This window comes from Mytilus californianus, unplaced genomic scaffold (assembly GCF_021869535.1).
Source record: "Mytilus californianus isolate M0D057914Y unplaced genomic scaffold, xbMytCali1.0.p SCAF_2, whole genome shotgun sequence".
Classification (NCBI taxonomy): domain Eukaryota; kingdom Metazoa; phylum Mollusca; class Bivalvia; order Mytilida; family Mytilidae; genus Mytilus; species Mytilus californianus.
In genome coordinates this window covers 50,841,481-50,861,981 of record NW_026262668.1, presented here as the reverse complement: position 1 = coordinate 50,861,981, position 20,501 = coordinate 50,841,481, and the positions used below count along the sequence as shown (strand labels likewise).

General features: G+C 32.4%; 1 protein-coding gene across 1 annotated transcript in view; it reads right to left on the bottom strand.

Annotated features, from left to right (window-relative positions):
- LOC127729960 (E3 ubiquitin-protein ligase UBR4-like) overlaps positions 1 to 20,501 on the bottom strand; it is a 144,755-nt gene that overhangs the window by 48,915 nt on the left and 75,339 nt on the right. Inside the window, exons 70-85 of the mRNA XM_052237959.1 lie at positions 20,091 to 20,258; positions 19,300 to 19,377; positions 18,624 to 18,671; positions 17,976 to 18,146; positions 15,219 to 15,297; positions 14,055 to 14,243; positions 13,076 to 13,247; positions 11,981 to 12,214; positions 11,505 to 11,592; positions 10,426 to 10,554; positions 8,130 to 8,194; positions 7,292 to 7,352; positions 6,691 to 6,869; positions 2,492 to 2,630; positions 920 to 1,042; positions 160 to 297 (exon numbers count right to left, since the gene is read on the bottom strand). Of these exons, the coding sequence (XP_052093919.1) occupies positions 160 to 297; positions 920 to 1,042; positions 2,492 to 2,630; positions 6,691 to 6,869; positions 7,292 to 7,352; positions 8,130 to 8,194; positions 10,426 to 10,554; positions 11,505 to 11,592; positions 11,981 to 12,214; positions 13,076 to 13,247; positions 14,055 to 14,243; positions 15,219 to 15,297; positions 17,976 to 18,146; positions 18,624 to 18,671; positions 19,300 to 19,377; positions 20,091 to 20,258 (2,061 nt within the window). The remainder of the gene's footprint in view (positions 1 to 159; positions 298 to 919; positions 1,043 to 2,491; positions 2,631 to 6,690; positions 6,870 to 7,291; positions 7,353 to 8,129; positions 8,195 to 10,425; positions 10,555 to 11,504; positions 11,593 to 11,980; positions 12,215 to 13,075; positions 13,248 to 14,054; positions 14,244 to 15,218; positions 15,298 to 17,975; positions 18,147 to 18,623; positions 18,672 to 19,299; positions 19,378 to 20,090; positions 20,259 to 20,501) is intronic.

The window sequence follows — 20,501 nt, the reverse complement described above, 5'->3', positions numbered from 1 at the left end:
AAGTCAAGTCACAATCTTCTTGTCTCAATTAAGTAACTACTTTGCATTTTGACCTTCAATTTAAAGGTCATCTCTATTAGCATGTCAGTTTTCCCTGATATCAGGGGTAACCTTTATGTTCAGGTTTGACAATATAACATTGATTATTTTGAAAGTTACCTGTATGATTTTACTGAGTTCATCAAATGAAGATTTACATTCACTACAGTACTTGAGTGCCAGGGACTGTATAGCTTTGTTGACATTGCTAGATGGTACATTAGCTGAACCACCACCAGACTGTGGCAGAGCATCGTCCTGAAAAATGATTGAAGTTTATTTAAATAACCCGAGATTCCTTATTAAAGTTTCTGAATTGCATACTTACTAAGATATCCACACAATGAAAAGTATTTGTTCTTATGAAATATATATTTTCTACATAAAGGTACTTCCCCCTATATTTTCATACAGTAATGGACAAAAAGTGTACATCAATGAGCAACAAAATTAAACTGTATTTGGCTTTAAATTCTTACCATCTAAATCTCATATGAAATTAGTGTGTGTGATAGGATTCTTATTTGTTATGAACTTTCCCAAAGGTCTAATTTAATAATATTTTCAAAATAAGATTGAATTAAAAAAAGGATAAAAATGTTATAAATAATTTAATATCATAAAAGAAGGAAATATACAAAAATAAACAGAATAATTATGTATCATGCATAATCAACTTGCAAATCATACACTTTATTCACAAATCCTGCTTTTTTTGTAATTTTTTATCACTTCCAAGTTTTTCCCCTTCTTTTTCCCAGATCGCATTTTTTTACCTTCAATATCTCACATCCCCACTTTTTTTTTACCCCTAGATGCCATATCCCCACTTTTTTAGCCAACATCTCAAAAGCATCTCATCCCTCTCATTAAAACTTACCAATCTTTCTGACCCATGCTCTGTGACTTGAATAAGAAGTTTTTCCAGTACTGGTCTGTGTTGCTGAAGCTGTTTATAGATTCTGTCAGCTTTTTCTAGCAGTGTATTGATGGTGGTAATTGCCTGGAATTATATTGTATAATATCATTCTTCAGAAATAATCAACTATTATTTAATACAATCTAAGTAAATCAGCAAGTTAAACAAGAAATTGCATCTATTATGGTCCTAAGTATACAAGCATTCATAATTCATCAAGCTCACAAGTTACTACTCATCACTGTCATGCTACTGACCGAGTATGAAGTCATTCTGTTCAGTAGTACTGGAGAATCGAAATGTGTGAAGATAATATAAAGTTCATTTAACATATTGGAAGATTCAAAGTTTCAGCAAACATGAAGCAGATGTCTGACAAATCTGAAAAGGTCCTTACACATTACACCTCACCCATGTTGATCTACTGACTAAATTTTGAAGGCATTCTGTTTAGACAGTAGAATGTGAGAAAAGTGTGACATAAATATTTGTTGGACGAACAGACAAATGGACAAGGTGAGTGCAATATAGACCATACTCCTAGATCGTCTGGCCATCAGTGTGTAATCAAACTTAGATAACATACCTTCTTTCTATCCTCTTCATTTTCTATAGGATCTACAGCACAACACTGTCTGGCCGTCAGTGTGTAATCAAACTTAGATAACATACCTTCTTTCTATCTTCTTCATTTTCTATAGGATCTACAGCACAACACTGTCTGGCCGTCAGTGTGTAATCAAACTTAGATAACATACCTTCTTTCTATCTTCTTCATTTTCTATAGGATCTACAGCACAACACTGTCTGGCCATCAGTGTGTAATCAAACTTAGATAACATACCTCCTTTCTGTCCTCTTCATTTTCTATAGGATCTACAGCACAACACTGTCTGGCCGTCAGTGTGTAATCAAACTTAGATAACATACCTTCTTTCTATCCTCTTCATTTTCTATAGGATCTACAGCACAACACTGTCTGGCCGTCAGTGTGTAATCAAACTTAGATAACATACCTTCTTTCTATCTTCTTCATTTTCTATAGGATCTACAGCACAACACTGTCTGGCCGTCAGTGTGTAATCAAACTTAGATAACATACCTTCTTTCTATCTTCTTCATTTTCTATAGGATCTACAGCACAACACTGTCTGGCCATCAGTGTGTAATCAAACTTAGATAACATACCTTCTTTCTATCTTCTTCATTTTCTATAGGATCTACAGCACAACACTGTCTGGCCGTCAGTGTGTAATCAAACTTAGATAACATACCTCCTTTCTGTCTTCTTCATTTTCTATAGGATCTACAGCACAACACTGTCTGGCCGTCAGTGTGTAATCAAACTTAGATAACATACCTTCTTTCTGTCCTCTTCATTTTCTATAGGATCTACAGCACAACACTGTCTGGCCGTCAGTGTGTAATCAAACTTTGATAACATACCTTCTTTCTATCTTCTTCATTTTCTATAGGATCTACAGCACAACACTGTCTGGCCATCAGTGTGTAATCAAACTTAAGATAACATACCTTCTTTCTATCTTCTTCATTTTCTATAGGATCTACAGCACAACACTGTCTGGCCGTCAGTGTGTAATCAAACTTGGCATATTTACAGAAACCACAGGCATTACATAGGAAAGGATCTTTCTCATCATAGTTAATGGCTCTATAATAAAATACAGTCATAATTTAAACTTTATAAAGAAACAATGGCTTATTTCAACAGGGTGCTTTAGCTCTGGATATAAAAAAAAAATACAGTAAATTTCGAAAACTTGGCAATGTTTTTATTATTTCAGAAATTGCTTTGGGATAGGTTTAGCAAAAATAAACACTATCATTTCAAATTTTGATAGCATTGTTTGTAAGCAGTATTTACTGAAATAATACATTTTGCATTTTTAACCATTGTTTAAGGTCGAGTAACAGTAAACTGACTATGTCTCAGATTTTCGTAAAATTTGGCATACAACTTTGGCTAGTTGATCTATAACTCAAAATCGAAATAATAATGCGTTTATCTCTTGAAGTATCTGTAATATTACTGATTCAATTCTTTCAAAATAGGTGAACATTTGTATAGAAAGCACATGAAATCAGCAAAAAAAGTTCTCAAGTTTTAAATCATCAAATCTGCAATTTTTAATCCATAGATTTTTCTTAAAAAATATATGTTTTTGGTACATAAATTTCTGATTAAATGATATAAAAACATATAAATGGGGAATGTTTCCATGGGACACAGATGATGCCCCCGCTTGCATATAACGTCATAAAGGGCCATAACTCAAGAACTGTAAAAATGACAAACCCAAATTTGAACTTGATCTGAGTTTTGTGGTAATAAGCATTGTGTATAAGTTTCATAACATTTAGCTGATGTAAACTTAAATTAGAGAACAGAAACGAAAAATTCAGCAATTTTTCAATTTTTAAAGGGGCATAACTCTAGAACAGTAGAAGTGACGCCACCAAAATTCAATCTTTATCTGTGTTTTGTGGTAATAAACATTGTGCATAAGTTTCATAAAAATTTGGTTGAGGCAAACTAAAGTGAGAGAACAAAAAATAATATTTCAGCAATTTTTCCATTTGTAAAGGGGCATAACTTTAGAACAGTGAAAGTAACACCACCAAAATTCAAACTTTATCTGTGTTTTGTGGTAATAAACATTGTGGATAAGTTTCATAACATTTGGTTGAGGCAAACTAAAGTTAGAGAACGGAAACAAAAAAATCAGCAATTTTTTTCTTTTGTAAAGGGACATAACTCTAGAATGGTAAAAGTGATGCCACCAAAATTCAAACTTGATCTGTGTTTTGTAGTAATGAATATTGTGGATAAGTTTCATAACATTTGGTGGAGGCAAACTAAAGTTAGAGAAGGGAAACGCAATTTTTCCATTTGTAAAGGGGCATAACTCTCGAACGGTAAAAGTGATGCCACCAAAATTCAAACTTGATCTGTGTTTTGTGGTAATAAGCATTGTGGATAAGTTTCATAACACTTGGTTGAGGCAAACTAAAGTTAGAGAATGGAAACCAATTTCGGGACGTATGGACGGACGTACAGACGGAGAAGGGTAAAACTTAATGCCCACTCCGCTACGGCAGGGGCATAAATAAACTGCTTCGTTGAGCGCAGCTAGATACGCCCGCAGAGGTCCAACCCTGAACAGTTGGGGCAAAAATGGACACAATATTCAAGCTTGATTCAAGTCTGAATTTGGATTGTAATTAAATATTTGACATATTATAGGTTTCTGAATAAATGTAGTCAAAGATCTTGAAATTGATTATATGAATTGAATTTATATTCAATTAAAGATTTCTTGCTGTTGTGCAATACTTAGTAAATCTGTTGTCAGACTATAAACAAATTAAGTTCAATCAATTCTCAATGTCAAATTAGAAATTTATGAAAATAAAAAGGGAGCTTACATCAATAGATATAAACAATTCACCAAAGTTTCATGAGAATTGGTGACAGCATTTTTGAGTTATTGTCCAAAAACTGGAAAATCACCCCTTTTTTTAATGAACAAGAGTGCACACGCTGAAATGTCTCGCCTTCTTTACTAATCATTGATATTATGTTGATAGTCCTAAATATAAAGCTTTATTACAACTGTCACATAAACTTAACATTAACCAAGTGAACTAAACATTGACCAATGAACCATGAAAATGAGGTCAAGGTCAGATGAACCATGCTAGGCAGGCATGTACAGCTAACAATTCTTCCATACAACAAATATAGTTGACCTATTGCTTATAGTTTAAGAAAAACAGACGAAAACACAAAAACTTAACACTGAGCAATGAACCTTGAAAATGAGGTCAAGGTCAAATAAAACCTGCGTGACTGACATATAGATCATAAAATATTTCCATACACCAAATATAGTTGAACTATTGCATATAGTATTAGAAAAAAAGACCAAAACTCAAAAACATAACTTTGACCACTGAACCATGAAAATGAGGTCAAGGTAAGATGACACTTGCCAGCTAGACATGTACACCTTACAATCATTCCATACACCAAATATAGCTGACCTATTGCATGCAGTATTAGAAAAAAAGACCAAAACTCAAAAACTTAACTTTGACCACTGAACCATGAAAATGAGGTCAAGGTCAGATGACACCTGCCAGCTAGACATGTACACCTTACAATCATTCCATACACCAAATATAGTAGACCTATTGCATACAGAATAAGAAAAACAGACCAAAACACAAAAACTTAACTATAACCACTGAACCATGAAAATGAGGTCAAGGTCAGATGACACCTGCCAGCTAGACATGTACACCTTACAATCATTCCATACACCAAATATAGTAGACCTATTGCATACAGAATAAGAAAAACAGACCAAAACACAAAAACTTAACTATAACCACTGAACCATGAAAATGAGGTCAAGGTCAGATGACACCTGCCAGCTAGACATGTACACCTTACAATCATTCCATACACCAAATATAGTAGACCTATTGCATACAGTATAAGAAAAACAGACCAAAACACAAAAACTTAACTATAACCACTGAACCATGAAAATGAGGTCAAGGTCAGATGACACCTGCCAGTTGGACATGTACACCTTACAGTCCTTCCATACACCGAATATACTAGACCTATTGCTTATAGTATCTGAGATATGGACTTGACCACAAAAACTTAACCTTGTTCACTGATCCATGAAATGAGGTCGAGGTCAAGTGAAAACTGTCTGACAGGCATGAGGACCTTGCAAGGTACGCACATACCAAATATAGTTATCCTATTACTTATAATAAGAGAGAATTTAACATTACAAAAAATCTGAACTTTTTTTTCAAGTAGTCACTGAACCATGAAAATGAGGTCAAGGACATTGGACATGTGACTGACGGAAACTTCGTAACATGAGGCATCCATATACAAAGTATGAAGCATCCAGCTCTTCCACCTTCTAAAATATAAAGCTTTTAAGAAGTTAGCTAACGCCGCCGCCGCCGCCGCCGCCGCCGGATCACTATCCCTATGTCGAGCTTTCTGCGACAAAAGTCGCAGGCTCGACAATAAAACCCTATAACTCAGAAATGTAAAAGGTAAAATTTATAAAATTCTAAAGGGAGCTTACATCAGTACATACAAAACAAAATTCACCAAAGTTTCATAAGAATTGCTGAAAGCATTTTTGAGTTTTTGTCCGAAAACTGAAAAATCCCCCCTTTTTTAATGAATAAAACCCTGTAACTCGGAAATGTAAAATCTAAAATTTATAAAAATCGAAAGGGAGCTCATGTCAATAGATATAAACAATTCAACACAATTTCTTGCAAGTTGGTGAAAGCATTCTTGACTTATTGTCCGAAAACTGGAAAATCCCCCTTTTTTTAAAGAATAAAACCCCATAACTCGGAAACGTAAAATCTAAATTTTATAAAAAACGAAAGTGAGCTTACGTCAATAGATATAAACAATTCACCAAAGTTTTATGCACATTGGTTAAAGCATTTTTGAGTTAATGTCTGACATGTTGACGACGGACAGACGGACGGACAGACGGACGGACGGACGGACGGACAGACAGACAACGGTATACCATAATACGTCCTGTAAACGGGCGTATAAAAATAGGGTTACTTGTGTTATATAGTAGCAATCTGATTGTTATAATAATAAATATCTTTTATCTTTACAGAAAGGTGTCAAAATTAAATGTACAAACCTGCATTTGTGGCATTGAAACACATTTTCTCCACAATTACCACACACACCAGGAGATGCTGGTACTGAGGCACTACACCGGGGACATTGTAATGTCTCTGCTGTTGCCTGGAGGTTGTCATAGAAGTCTGCATACTCTATCATCAAGTTACAGGCAACAATCGGAATAGGGAATTCAACCTGAGAAATACAAATTTAGTTACTACTTTACCCATGTTTCTTCAACTCTAGTTTATTTTATAGATTTAACAAGATTTTATTCATCTGAAAACATCTGATCACTACCCATCAATTAATAATTATTTTACAAGGGGTAATTTTCTATTCAGATTTTTATAAGATTGATTGGAAAAAAAGATTACAAAAAATGTTGTGTTTAAACTTTAAGCTCAGTGCTCAGAATAAACTCAAATAAATATAAGGTAGACTCAATTGAAAAAAGTTCAGGTGAAAATTGACAAATAACAGGATAATTGGTTAATAGATGAATGGTGTTGTGTGTTCTGAAATTTTATATTTATTTCTTACCTCACTGCTGTTAAATAAAATGATATTCAGAAGCAAAATACAGATTAAAAATAATTGAAGAAAATGTTCCTTACCTTGACATCTGTCTGTCCTGAAGTCAGAACCACTGTTTTAGCTTTGTGCCATATTCCAGGTCTGATGATATTAAAAAAAGAAAGAAAAATTGTTATTTTCAAATCCAGGAACCAAAAGGTGGACTAAATAATACCTTACAATTTTTTTTTAATTTGCCAAATCCTATGCATTCCTTGTATTTTTATAGATCTCCTAGAAAAAATGGTAAATCCAAAGGATGCATGAATAAACTCCATCAAATTCTTAAATGGATTTTAAGATGAGAAAAAGTTTGTAAAATGAATATGAACCCTTATTTTATACTCTAATGACAGGCTGAGCCACATTTTCAATATTCTACTGTGGATTTATTTATTTTCGTGGACACATGTATTTGATGTCGTATTTTGTCACAGTGTGTATACAAGCCAATAGAAAATTTGTATGTCATTGAACATTTATATTTGTGGTTTGCCTATACTCATGAAATCCACGAGAATTAGTATCCCAAGAATAGTAATGAATCCAAAATACCTTTTAAAAAAGGTTAGAATCCCCAAAAAAGATTCAACCACCCCCAAAATAGACAAATTATGTTGACTCCACGCCTTGCTACATCAAAAGGTAAGATTAAAAAAAAAAAAGTATGCCACCCCCAAATGAACAAATTATATGGTCTCCAAGCCAATCAGTCTTCGCATTAATTCTTAAATGCTGTGTGGAAAAGCCATTTATATCATTTTTAAAGTCTTTGGTTTGATCAGCTTTATAACAACTCATGTCAAGTATTCTACTACAAAACAAAACAAGCAGTTTTTTTATCCTAGAGATACAGAGGTAGTAACTACAGATGCCTACTTGTTTTTAAGTTCTACTACAGCTTGTACAGTCCTGTTGTTGTAGTAAAAGTTGATCACTCTAACCTACAATTAATTATACAATCATTAGTTCTAACAAATAAATCTTATCTGAAAAACTAGAGGCTCTAAAGAGCCTGTGTCGCTCAACTTGGTCTATGTGCATATTAAACAAAGGACACAGATGGATTCATGACAAAATTGTGTTTTGGTGATGGTGATGTGTTTGTAGATCTTACTTTACTGAACATTCTTGCTCCTTACTATTATCTCTATCTATAATGAACTTGGCCCGGTAGTTACAGTGGAAAATATTTTGTAAAAATTTACAAAAATTTACAAAATTTATGAAAATTGTAAAAAACTGACTATAACTCCTTAAGGGGTCAATTGACAATTTTGGTCATGTTGACTTATTTGTAGATCTAACTTTGCTGTACATTATTGCTGTTTACAGTTTATCTCTATCTATAATAATATTCAAGATAATAACCAAAAGCTGCAAAATTTTCTTAAAATTACCAATTCAGGGGCAGCAACCCAACAACGTAATGCCTGATTGGTCTAAAATTTCAGGGCAGGTAGATCTTGACCTAATGAACAATTTTATCCTCATCAGATTTGCTCTAAATGCTTTGGTTTCAGAGATATGAGCCAAAAACTGCATTTTACCCTATGTACTATTTTTTAGCCATGTCGGCCATCTTGGTTCGCGGGCGGGGTCATCGGACACATTTTTTAAACTAGACACCCTAATGATGATTGTGGACAAGTTTGGTTAAATTTGTCTTAGTAGTTTCGGAGGAGAAGATTTTTGTAAAAGATTACAAAAATTTACGAAAAATGGTTAAAAATTGACTATAAAGGGCAATAACTCCTTAAGGGGTCAACTGACCATTTTGGTCATGTTGACTTATTTGTAGATCTTACTTTGCTGAACATTATTGCTGTGTACAGTTTCTCTCTATCTATAATAATATTCAAGATAATAACCAAAAACGGCAAAATTTCCTTAAAATTACCAATTCAGGGGCAGCAACCCAACAACAGGTTGTCCCATTCATCTGAAAATTTCAGGGCAGATAGATCTTGACCTGATAAACAATTTTACCCTTTGTCAGATTTGCTCTAAATGCTTTGGTTTCAGAGATATAAGCCAAAATCTACATTTTACCCCTATGTTCTATTTTTAGCCATGGCGGCCATCTTGGTTGGTTGGCCGGGTCACCGGACACATTTATTAAACTAGATACCCCAATGATGATTGTGGCCAAGTTTGGGCAAATTTGGCCCAGTGGTTTCAGAGGAGAAGATTTTTGTAAAAGTTAACGACGACGGACGACGACAGACGACAGACGCCAAGTGATGAGAAAAGCTCACTTGGCCCTTTGGGCCAGGTGAGCTAAAAAGGTAAAATGTAGATACTGGTTCACATTACAAATGGTCATGGGTACTGTAAAATCAGAAATTAATGTGTGCATTCATTATTTTAAAAATCCTTGACCTCTGGCAAAAATGCAAAATCTAATTAATGCGATTGCAAAACTTTAATAAAAGAAAATCACTACTGTAATTATAAATGAGTTTTTATTATTGCAAACCTGATACTTTCACATTTTTCACATTTATAAAGACATTGCCACAATTTCCGAAATTACAAAAACATTGCAACAATTTCCAAATTTACAGTATATAAAATGTTCCCTTTACATTACTTTGCCGTCTTTCTTGCATACTCCTATCATTAACCAATTGATACCTTTTGTCTAATATATTCCTTTTTCCCAAATGACAGATAATTTAAATATCTATATTTTCAAGGTAAAAAAAAACATATGTATTTCAATTTTCAATGAAATGCCATTTGTGTGTGCTAATTATGTCTCAATAATTAAATTAAAGTTGTGTATATATATCCAGTTAATAATTTAAATCAAAGTTCTTATTAGAATTCAAATCAGGTAGACTAAGATGTCTTTTGGTTATTTGTTTCATTGGGTTGGCGTCTCATTGGCATATACCCCACATCTACTAAAAATCTTGTTTCCAGCTTATAAATGCTTTCAGATAAAGAATTATGCATACATAATGTTATAAGGCATTGACTTGTAAACATGTTCAACTACAAAATATTCAAGGGTGTAAAGGTCATTGACTAAGATAATGTAAACTGGCCATTAAGTGCAAATGAACTTAGCATATCTACAAACATGTGGACATTGTTATAAATAATATTATTGAATATCATAACAGTATTCGAATAAAATCTTTAAAATATTTAATAAGTAAAAACTTACCATTTTAGTTCTTTTCAGGTCACTGATTCTCAAGCTTATCTTAGAAATGTTGTGACTTCCTACTAGTTTTATGATCTGTGTGGTAGTGGTGAACTTTGAATCTACTTTTATAGCAGACAACTTCAGGCTCTGTAAGAATCAATGTAAAAGGTATCTAAAGTTCACATTCATGTATATTTCGCCACAATTTTTAAAACAATTCTTGAAAAAATGCAAATAGAATTGTGTGCGTGTAATATTTTGTTAACACATAATTTCTGATATAATTTGTACCTAGAACATAAATTCATTGTCATCTTTTTTTCTTAAAACATGTTCTAGTATTTTCCTGATGTTATTATGCTTTGAATCATCAGCCTTCCTCACAGTTATCATAATTTAGACTTTAAATTTACATTTAAAAGATAACTGTATTGTATTTGAAGCTTGGCATTAAAACGTGGATTTTACTGTCACTAATTGAGTTTACCTAGCAATGCAAAGCAGTTTTACGTAGGCAAAGCTACAATACAATACAGTTATCTCTATTCTAATGCAAAATAAAAAAATCAGTTCATTTCAGTCATTCTTTCTGTATAAAACTTCATTAAATGAAATGAAAAATGTTATAGTCTTTGGCAACTAAACAAGGTGACGTCATAAGTATGCTTCTGGCGTCAAATGTAAACAGCAGGCCTTTTCTGGATTCCTGTACACCTCAGAATGTAATAAAATTAGATAAAAAGAACTTTTCTATGTGAAAATTGTGATTTTTTAAATTCATAATTGAAGAAATAACATGTAAATACATTCCAGAATTCAAAATGTCAGCTTCCCTAAGCTACAGACATGAAGATAGAGAATTTTATTGTTGATGTCATCCAATCAGAACCATTAATACAAAATAATTGCATTAAAATGATGTTTATATGATTTTATGTTTGAAATGATATTGATGCATACAACTTTAAACTATATCAAGTCAAAAATATCTATCCAATTTGATAGCACCATTTGGTCTGCAATTGTTTTTAGACATGATTTTTTCCTATTCTTACATGCAATATAGACATTTTACATTCTCACAATTGCAAACTTACCGTATAAGGAACTTCAGGATTATTACAGACAAGGCAGGGATCACTCTCCAGGTAATAGCCATCAAAATCTACCAGGCCTTGTAACATGCTAAAAATAATAGTGTTTAATATGCTCCGTTATTACATAGATAATTCCTTCAAGTATTTTTTATAATGTCAAAAAAACTCAAATGTTTATTTTTCAATCAATCATTCTTTTATTAATTTGAATTATGAGCATGAATACAAAAGTTTTATTTTGATTAAGTGCATATATCAATACAAACATAAGCTCTTAGGAGCTTTTTATGGAAAACACATAAGCCATATGAATAAAAGTTTTTCTTATTTTGTTAGTTACTAGAAAAGCTTGAATTATCTTTATATGACTCAATATGGGAAATGCTTAAAATAATGCCTGCATACAGAATGATCTATAGGAGCAATTTCAAATATATACACCACATCTGTAATTAATCATGAAACATTTATCATACTTATAAATCTGTGCATTGGGGTGGTTAGTCAATAGATTGTTCTCATCTCGTAAGACAGCTATAGCTTTCTCCAAGTATTCTTTTGTTTTCTTCTCTGATGTTTGAGGTGTTTTGAGTACAAAATATCCCAGTAAATCCACAAACTGGGCAGCTTTTCTACCGTACAGAGCAAGTTCTTTCCATAAACTCCACATCATCTCCATCATATTCTCTTGTTCAGTCAAAGTACAGTTTCTGGAATGGATCAAAGAACAGTTAACTCAAGAATTGCTATGTTTAATGCATCCAGAAAACCACAAAAGTTCAATAAAACTTTCTTAAACAGAACAACTCACTTCCTCATTAGAAAGACCAGAGTAGAAGGCATTTAAATTCAAATAGAAATCCTAAAGTCATATACATAATGTAAAACAACTTATTTTCCTGACTTTCTCATATAGAAAAGTAACATGAATATAAATGGACACAAAGGTCAAACTTGATTTTTTTTATTATATCAAAACCTTAATGGAGTTGTAGAAACTTGTTGAAACAAATAGGCTGAAAAAGGCAACTTCAAGGGGGAAAAAAAAACATTTCTGGGAAAATAAGTTGGTTTACAGCATTTTTTTGCAATGGGTCACATGTATTTCTGTTTGTACAAGAGCTTTTTAAAAAGACTGGTACATGCTGAAATCAAAACTGTAAATGAGCTCAAGCATAATTCATATCTATGCTATTATATAGATCAATTTTGATTTAAACAACTATCAATTTTATAAATATAAATATGTGTTGTTGAAATAAAAAAAAATCTGACCAGTTGCATAAAATTATGTATCAGTTTGTAATGTTTCCACTCTATTCTTTTTTTAATTTCTTTTTTTTTCAATTTATCATTGTAAAGTCTAAGTCCAGTTGTATTGTTATTTTCAATATGAAAATAAATTTAATATTAGCAGACAATTTAAAGCAGAATTTAAACAATTTTTTTTTTTCAACTAATGACAGGATCTGTTGAAAATTGCTGATGCTTATCATAGTTCTGATATCATAGTCAGCTTCCCTAACTCTGTAGTTTCAAATATAAACTAACTTAAATTTATTAAGACTTACTTGTAGATGTAGAAGACAAGACTGTGGGCCTGCCATCTGATGCTTGTAGAGTTGGATTCCAGTAAGAAAGTCCTGATAAAGTTTATCATTAAATCTGGATCCACAACTTTGTTCAGTAATTGTATCAGACTTACACACAGAGTCTCATCAACTTTCTGTCCATCATCAGAATCTAAAGTACAAAAGGTCAAAATTAGGCAGACCAAGTTAAAAGTTCCATGAAGCAGCAACACACATATTTGTAAATGTCTATTAAATTTATTTACAACTTTTGTTTAAACTCGACAATTTGTATAGACATATGTCTATTATTTAAGACTATGTTATCTCAAGATTTTTTTGGTGTCTTCGGGTTACGGTCTCAATGACCTATACTCCAACTCTCCCATTCATTCATATCTTTTCTCCAGCAGAAATCCCGCGGCACTTTAAAACTTCATTGTGTTTACAATAATTCTATTAATTGTTGATAAGATACAATACTTTATTTTGGAAAAAATCAGAAATGTTAACATCAACATATTATGACTTTCACAACCTAACAATCTGTAAATATCGATTTTGATTTTGATTTTTGGTGTTTTAACACCACTTTTAAGCACTGCTTTTGGGCTATTTCGTGGCGGCCAGTTTTTATTGGTGGAGGAAGCCCCAGTGCCCGGAGAAAACCACAGACCTTCAATAGGAAAACTGACAATCCTAGTCAATTAAGATTGGAGTCGAGTGCACCCGCACAAGTGGCGTTCGAACTCACAACCTCAGTGTTGACTGGCTAGTGATTACAGTAGTAACTACTTAGACCACTCGGCCACCGAGGCCCCTTGTAAATATCGAATGATCCATCATGTTATATATATATAGAGAGAGAAAATGTAGTAACTGAAAAAGACTAGAGGTTAAAAAAGTTTCCCCACTACAAAAATATATATGTTTATTTTGAAATTTTCCATAACAACGAAAATCCTTTAAACTGTTTTACCTTCATTTTTGTCTTTATCCTTGTCTTTGTCTTTTTTCTGTTTAGAAGGAGAACTTGTGGCTCCTCCTCCTTCAGCAACAGCTGCAGCCATCTTACTCCCACAGAGGGCACACTGTAATAATTGTAGCAGGGTAGGGGCTACACCTTCATCCAACATTATACTGGCTCTTATCAAGAATGACAGAACATCTACAATCAATGGATATTATTAGTCACATGGTGTGTTAGTGACATAATACGATATATATGGGGTCAGTAAATTCCATATGGAGTGAGAGAGAAGCTTGAATCCCCATATAGAAATTTACTGACCCTATCTATATCATATTAGGTCACTAACACACCTTGTAACGAATTTATCTTACCGACTATCTTCACATGTGGTATTTAGTCTAGTGGCCTATCAAAGTGATTAAGTCTTCAATACTTAGTATTAAGAACCTACTTCCATTTGTCTATACAAAAAACAAATGGCAACAATAACAACATGTTAGCTTTAAATTTGTTTTATGAATTTATTTCATTTGTTCATTATTAATTTCTTCGTCTGTTGAAACCTTTCAGATTTCTTTTTTTGTTTTGAAAGGGAAGTAACTCCTTACTAACCACATATTTTTAGGGCACCCTATATCAAATATATGAAGTCACCATGTGTAGTCCTTTAACCAATCATATCCCCAGAAATCTATAGGTTAGATAAACATGTATATAAGAATTAGTACAATATAATTAGCCCAAAAGCAATCAGAAAATGGCACACAGTGAAATATGCATTTGCAATCTTAATTTAAGAATGAAAAAAATAGCAATCTTAAAAAAAAAAAAATATATAACACTGTAAATATATATTTCTTTCAAATCAATGCTATCACAGAAACTTTGATGGTTAACTGTTACCATTATTGATTGATTGATTGTTGGTGTTTAACGCCACTTTCAATTCATGGAAGAAGCCTTCTGCCTTGACAGAACCACTGACCTTCTTAATTACAAACTGGAAAATTAAACACAGTCATTTTGTTTATAAGTTGGAGGGTGTCTTGAACCCTACTATACATGGACTTGCATAAGACAAACATTCTTTGTGGAAGATCTAGCTACTTCATTACTTACTTAGCGCCCTTATTCATGGTATATTCAGCTGTAGAATGGTCCAGTACTTACTTTGATTATCTTTACAATACAGCTGCCAGTTGACTGGCCTTGATGTGGCTACTTCTGAACATGCTTTCAGATGCTCAATCTACAAAACGTATTGTTTGTTAGAATATTCAATACCATTCAGACTTAATCATGAATCAAATTCTTATGCAGCCAAATCAATCAATGAATGACTGGTTTCTCAAGAAGAACAATAGTGATTGTATTTATACAATGAGACAGTTCACCTTGCAAAAATTTAAAAGGCCTGATAAACACCAGCTGATTCTAGAGCAAGGTTTTATTTCATTGGCAATAAATTTTAAATCAAATCTAACATATCAAGAATACAGCTTGATATACTGAAGCAAATGATAAATTAATAAAATGCTCCGCAGGGCGCAGCTTGATACGACCGCAGAGGTCGAACCCTGAACAGTTGGGGCAAGTATGGACACAACATTCAAGCTTGATACAGCTCTGAATTTGGATTGTGATTAAATATTTGACACAGCATAGGTTTCTGAGACAGAATGAATGTGGTCTAAGAACTTAAAAATTTTAAATTTGACATTCACCTATTATGGTCCAATATCCAAAATCTAAATACATGGTTAGATTCAGCATATCAAAGAACCCCAAGAATTCAATTTTTGATGAAATCAAACAAAGTTTAATTTTGGACCCTTTTGACCTCAATGTGGACAAAGTTGATTACGGGGCCCAAAAATCAAAAATCTAAATACATGGTTAGATTCAGCATATCAAAGAACCCCATATATTCAATTTTTGTTGAAATCAAACAAAGTTTAATTTTGGACCCCGATTTGGACCAACTTGAAAACTGGGCCCATAATCAAAAATTTAAATACATGTTTAGATTCAGCATATCAAAGAACCCTAAAAATTCAATTTTTGTTAAAATCAAACTAAGTTTAATTTTGGACCCTTTGGACCTTAATGTAGACCAATTTGAAAACGGAACCAAAAATTAAGAATCTAAATACACGGTTAGATTCGGCATATCAAACAACCCCAATAATTCAATTTTTGATGAAATCAAACAAAGTTAAATTTTGGACCCTTTGGACCTCAATGTGGACCAATTAAAAAACGGGTCCCAAAATCCAAAAACTTAATACACAGTTAGATTCAGCATATTAAAGAACCCCAAGAAGTCAAGAATAAAACCCCATTGAAATTGATCAAGAAATAAGCAATTTATACGAAGTATCTTCTTTTGCACAATACTGTGCAATTGAATATTTCTTGCTATTGCGCAATACTGTACAATTGACAATTTCTTGCTATTGCGCAATATTGTGCTATTCATATATTTCTTGCTATGTGCAATACTGTGCAATTGAAGATTTCTTGCTATTGCGCAATACTGTGCAATTGAAGATTTCTTGCTATTGTGCAATACTGTGCTATTGAAAATTTCTTGCTATTGCACAATACTTATTATATAATAATTTACACATCCTGTTTGGTGTGTATCTCCTACCATATCATTATTATTTGCTTTTAAATATAAATCAGAAATAACCAACTTAAAATGGAAAATTTTAAAAGAAAAAAAAAAGGAAAAAAAGAAAAGAAAAAAAATCCCCCCCCCCAAATTTTTTGAACCCCCTTATGATTCATCACACCCAACCTCAATCCCAGCCTTCCCTTTGTGGAATGGTACCTTGCAGTACAATTTCAGAGAGATCCATACACTTGAACACAAGTTATTGTCTGGAAACTAGAAAAATGCTTATTTTTGGCCCCTTTTTGGCCCCCAATTCCTAAACGTTTCGGACAATTACCCCCAAACTCAATTCCAGCTTTCCCTATGTGATATGGAACCTTGTAGTACAATTTCAGAAATATCCAAACACTTACACACAAGTTATTGTCATGAAACTAGAAAAATGCTTGTTTTTTGTCCCTTTTTTGGCCCCTTATTCCTAAAATTTTGAGGCAATTACCCCCAAAATCAATTACAGCCTTCCTTTTGTGATATGGAACCTTGTGGTACAATGTCAGAGAGATCCATACACTTACACACAAGTTATTGTCTGGAAGTTACAAAAATGCTTATTTTTGGCCCCTTTTTGGCCCCTTATTCCTTAACTGTTGGTACCATAACCCCCAAAATTAATCCCAGCCTTCCTTTCGTGGTATTGAACCTTATGGTAAAATTTCATGGAGATCCATTCACTTAAACTAAAGTTAGAGTGCGAAAACTAATGTGTCTTCGGACGACGACGACGACGACGACGACGCCAACGTCATACCAATATACGTCCAAAAATTTTTTAATTTTTGCGGTCGTAAAAAAAACTTGTTAACAAATTTCAAAGGCAGAAATAAATGAAAGTCTACATAAAATTAGCACACTTTTTTATATGCATTTTTCAAACTAATGTACAAACAAAATTTCCAATCATTTAATTATTCAGTCATGCATCAACCCAACAAATAATGTTTCTTACAATAATGTTGTTAGTTAATAAAATTTAGATAGAGATTATCAAATAGAATCCAAAAGTAATCAAAGGTACCAGGCTAAAATTGTTTAAATAAAAATCTTAATATGAATTTAACTTAATTTTCCCTACAGTAATTTTGTATAGTTTAGATTTTCCTACGAGTTTCTCTTATGTCAGTTGTAAAGTGAAAAAAAGTCAATATCTAGATGCCCATTATTAAAAGAAAGGTCTTCTGATATCAATAAATACTGATACTTTTTTCTATAAACTACATGTACCTGTAACCCCTTAATGGAATACTTACAATACTAAGAAGTGTATCATAAGGCAGTATGATTCCAGGTGATACCACTTGTTCCAGAGGGAGTCCACCTTCTTTACACAGCTTCATTACACTGTTTAGGTGCATCTCTACAGCATGCAAGTCTCTTAGTTCTCTGTATTTCTCCTTGGTTCCACAGATAAACATCAGCAACTATAAACACAAAATCAGAGACTACAATATTTGATATTTTAGACTGAAACTGTTTAAAGTATTAATTCAAACATGAAAAATAAAAAGGAAGAATATTGAATATGTTTTAATTAGACAATTATCTCAAATTATAAATCTGTTAGGTAAATGAAAACTATCCCACTATAAATATGACTGATGATTGTTGCTTACTACATGTCCAGTGGCAATTATTTCATGTAGGTTCAGGACAATATAAATATTGGCTTACCCTTTAGCTGCTGTTAACAATGTGGTTCACTAGGTAGTTTGTGAAACCTAGTGTTTTGTCTAGTAAAGCGTAAGTGAATACTAAATAAAATTTAAACAATACAAATTGATGAAAAAGAACAAAATTTTATATGGTCCAGTAAACACTCATAGTAATCTGTAGGGATTTATTTTTACAGTCACTGACTTACACACATAAATAAATATTATCACAAGAAAAAAATATACCTTTCTGACTTGTCTCTTTACAAATGGAGTCTGCTGTGTCATCATATACTGTAAAATAAAAAAAAATGTTTAAAATCATATTTCAAGTACAATATGACAAGAGAACATTGGAAAGTTTGCTCTGTGATTAAAAGAAGCAATATGAAGAAAGGGTGTTTAAAATGAATTTTTAAATGGTAAATAGGAAAAAACTTTCATACACAAATAATATATAAATATAATTTTTTTTCTATATTCATTCTTTAATCAAATCATAATCTTTTCTTACAATAAATAAATTAGAAACAAATATAATGATCATGCCCATGTCTGTACTAATCTCCAATTTATTCTGATGTATAAAAAAACACCTATTATTTTTCAATGGTTGTTAATTTACATTTCGCATGTTGAAACACTAAAAATAATGTATCATGAACATCAGTAAAGGAAAAACTTGAATTAAGGCAGATCAGGCTTCAAATTCAATATTGTGTTTGTAATAGCCCGTTTCAACAATGCTTTTTAAGCACTTGTGTGAAACTGAAGTAAAATAATCTGTGTAACTCAGGCGCTTTGACTTTAAATATGGAAATGGTTGACACAAACATACCAGTGATTTTTTTAGAGTTGTCTCCTTACCAAAGATCGACCTCTTTAAAATATATGATAAAAGTTACATAAAGTATATGTATACCTCAGACAGAATGTTATTCCAGGTGCTGTCAAAGTTAGTCTGCATCACATTGTTGTTACTCTCAGAAATTTTCTTCAACTGAAAACAAATTTTAAAATAACTGAGACTCAATGGTAAAAATCAGACACAAATGTTTTTTTTTCCACATCAGTTGTACAATAAATTCAATTCAACCTTTTTCTATAATTAGTTTGTGGATTGCTGCTTAACTCTTATACTGTATGAAAACTACCCTCTCACTTTATTTGAGCCAAATTTAAGTGACCACATGCATATGATATATACTGTTTATAATATAAAAAAAAATACACATTTACCAAACTCATTTTGTTCATATAACTGACTGATTGAAAAAATTGTGAAAATTTCATAGGATTATATCTACAACATCATAGTTTTGGTGATAGTACTGTGGATTCATAATTATTTGTGGGATAATTTATATGTTCAAAATTCAATGAATTGCAAGTTTTCTATAGACTTGTATGCAGATTTTGGCAAATCTGTAAGAAATCAAATGGTCACGAAAATGCAAGATTTCCTCAATTGTTATCAACGAAAAATAAATTAATCCACAGTAAGTAATGAAACACTGGTACTATTGAAAGATCCACACCATTTTTTTTTTTATCTCAAAGATGGAAAGTTGGTAAAACAAGTCAATACCATAGCATCTGACATATCTTTTGAAGAAAAATAGTGATATCTGCACTTTAAGAAAAGGATATGGTGAAACAGTCAAATTATCACAAGCTATTTACGACTCTATAGGTAGCTGAGAGACAATTTACCTGATATGGCAGTCTAAGGACCATCTCTGTTAAAAGTTGTGGATAATCTTCAAACACATCACTAGCATGACCTTTGACATACTGTCGGAGGAAGAATGGTGACATGTCTGGTGGTGGGTGTGATGGATGTGGCTTCAGCAGACATCCAGTTACAGGACTTCCATCACTCTGTAAATAAATATCATTCTGAGTTATAATAGTGTAAAAATGAATATTTCATGAAATGTATGCATGAACTTTTTGTGCAGGTATCAAATTAATGGCAAATTCCCAATTCATATCAATTTTTTTGCTTTCCTAAAACAATTCATGAAAGGGAACATTTTTGCCCAAATGAAGGCGAAAAAGCTCAAATAATCCCACAAGAAAAATTTCCAGGTTTACAGTAAATAGGTCAACATCAATTTCTGT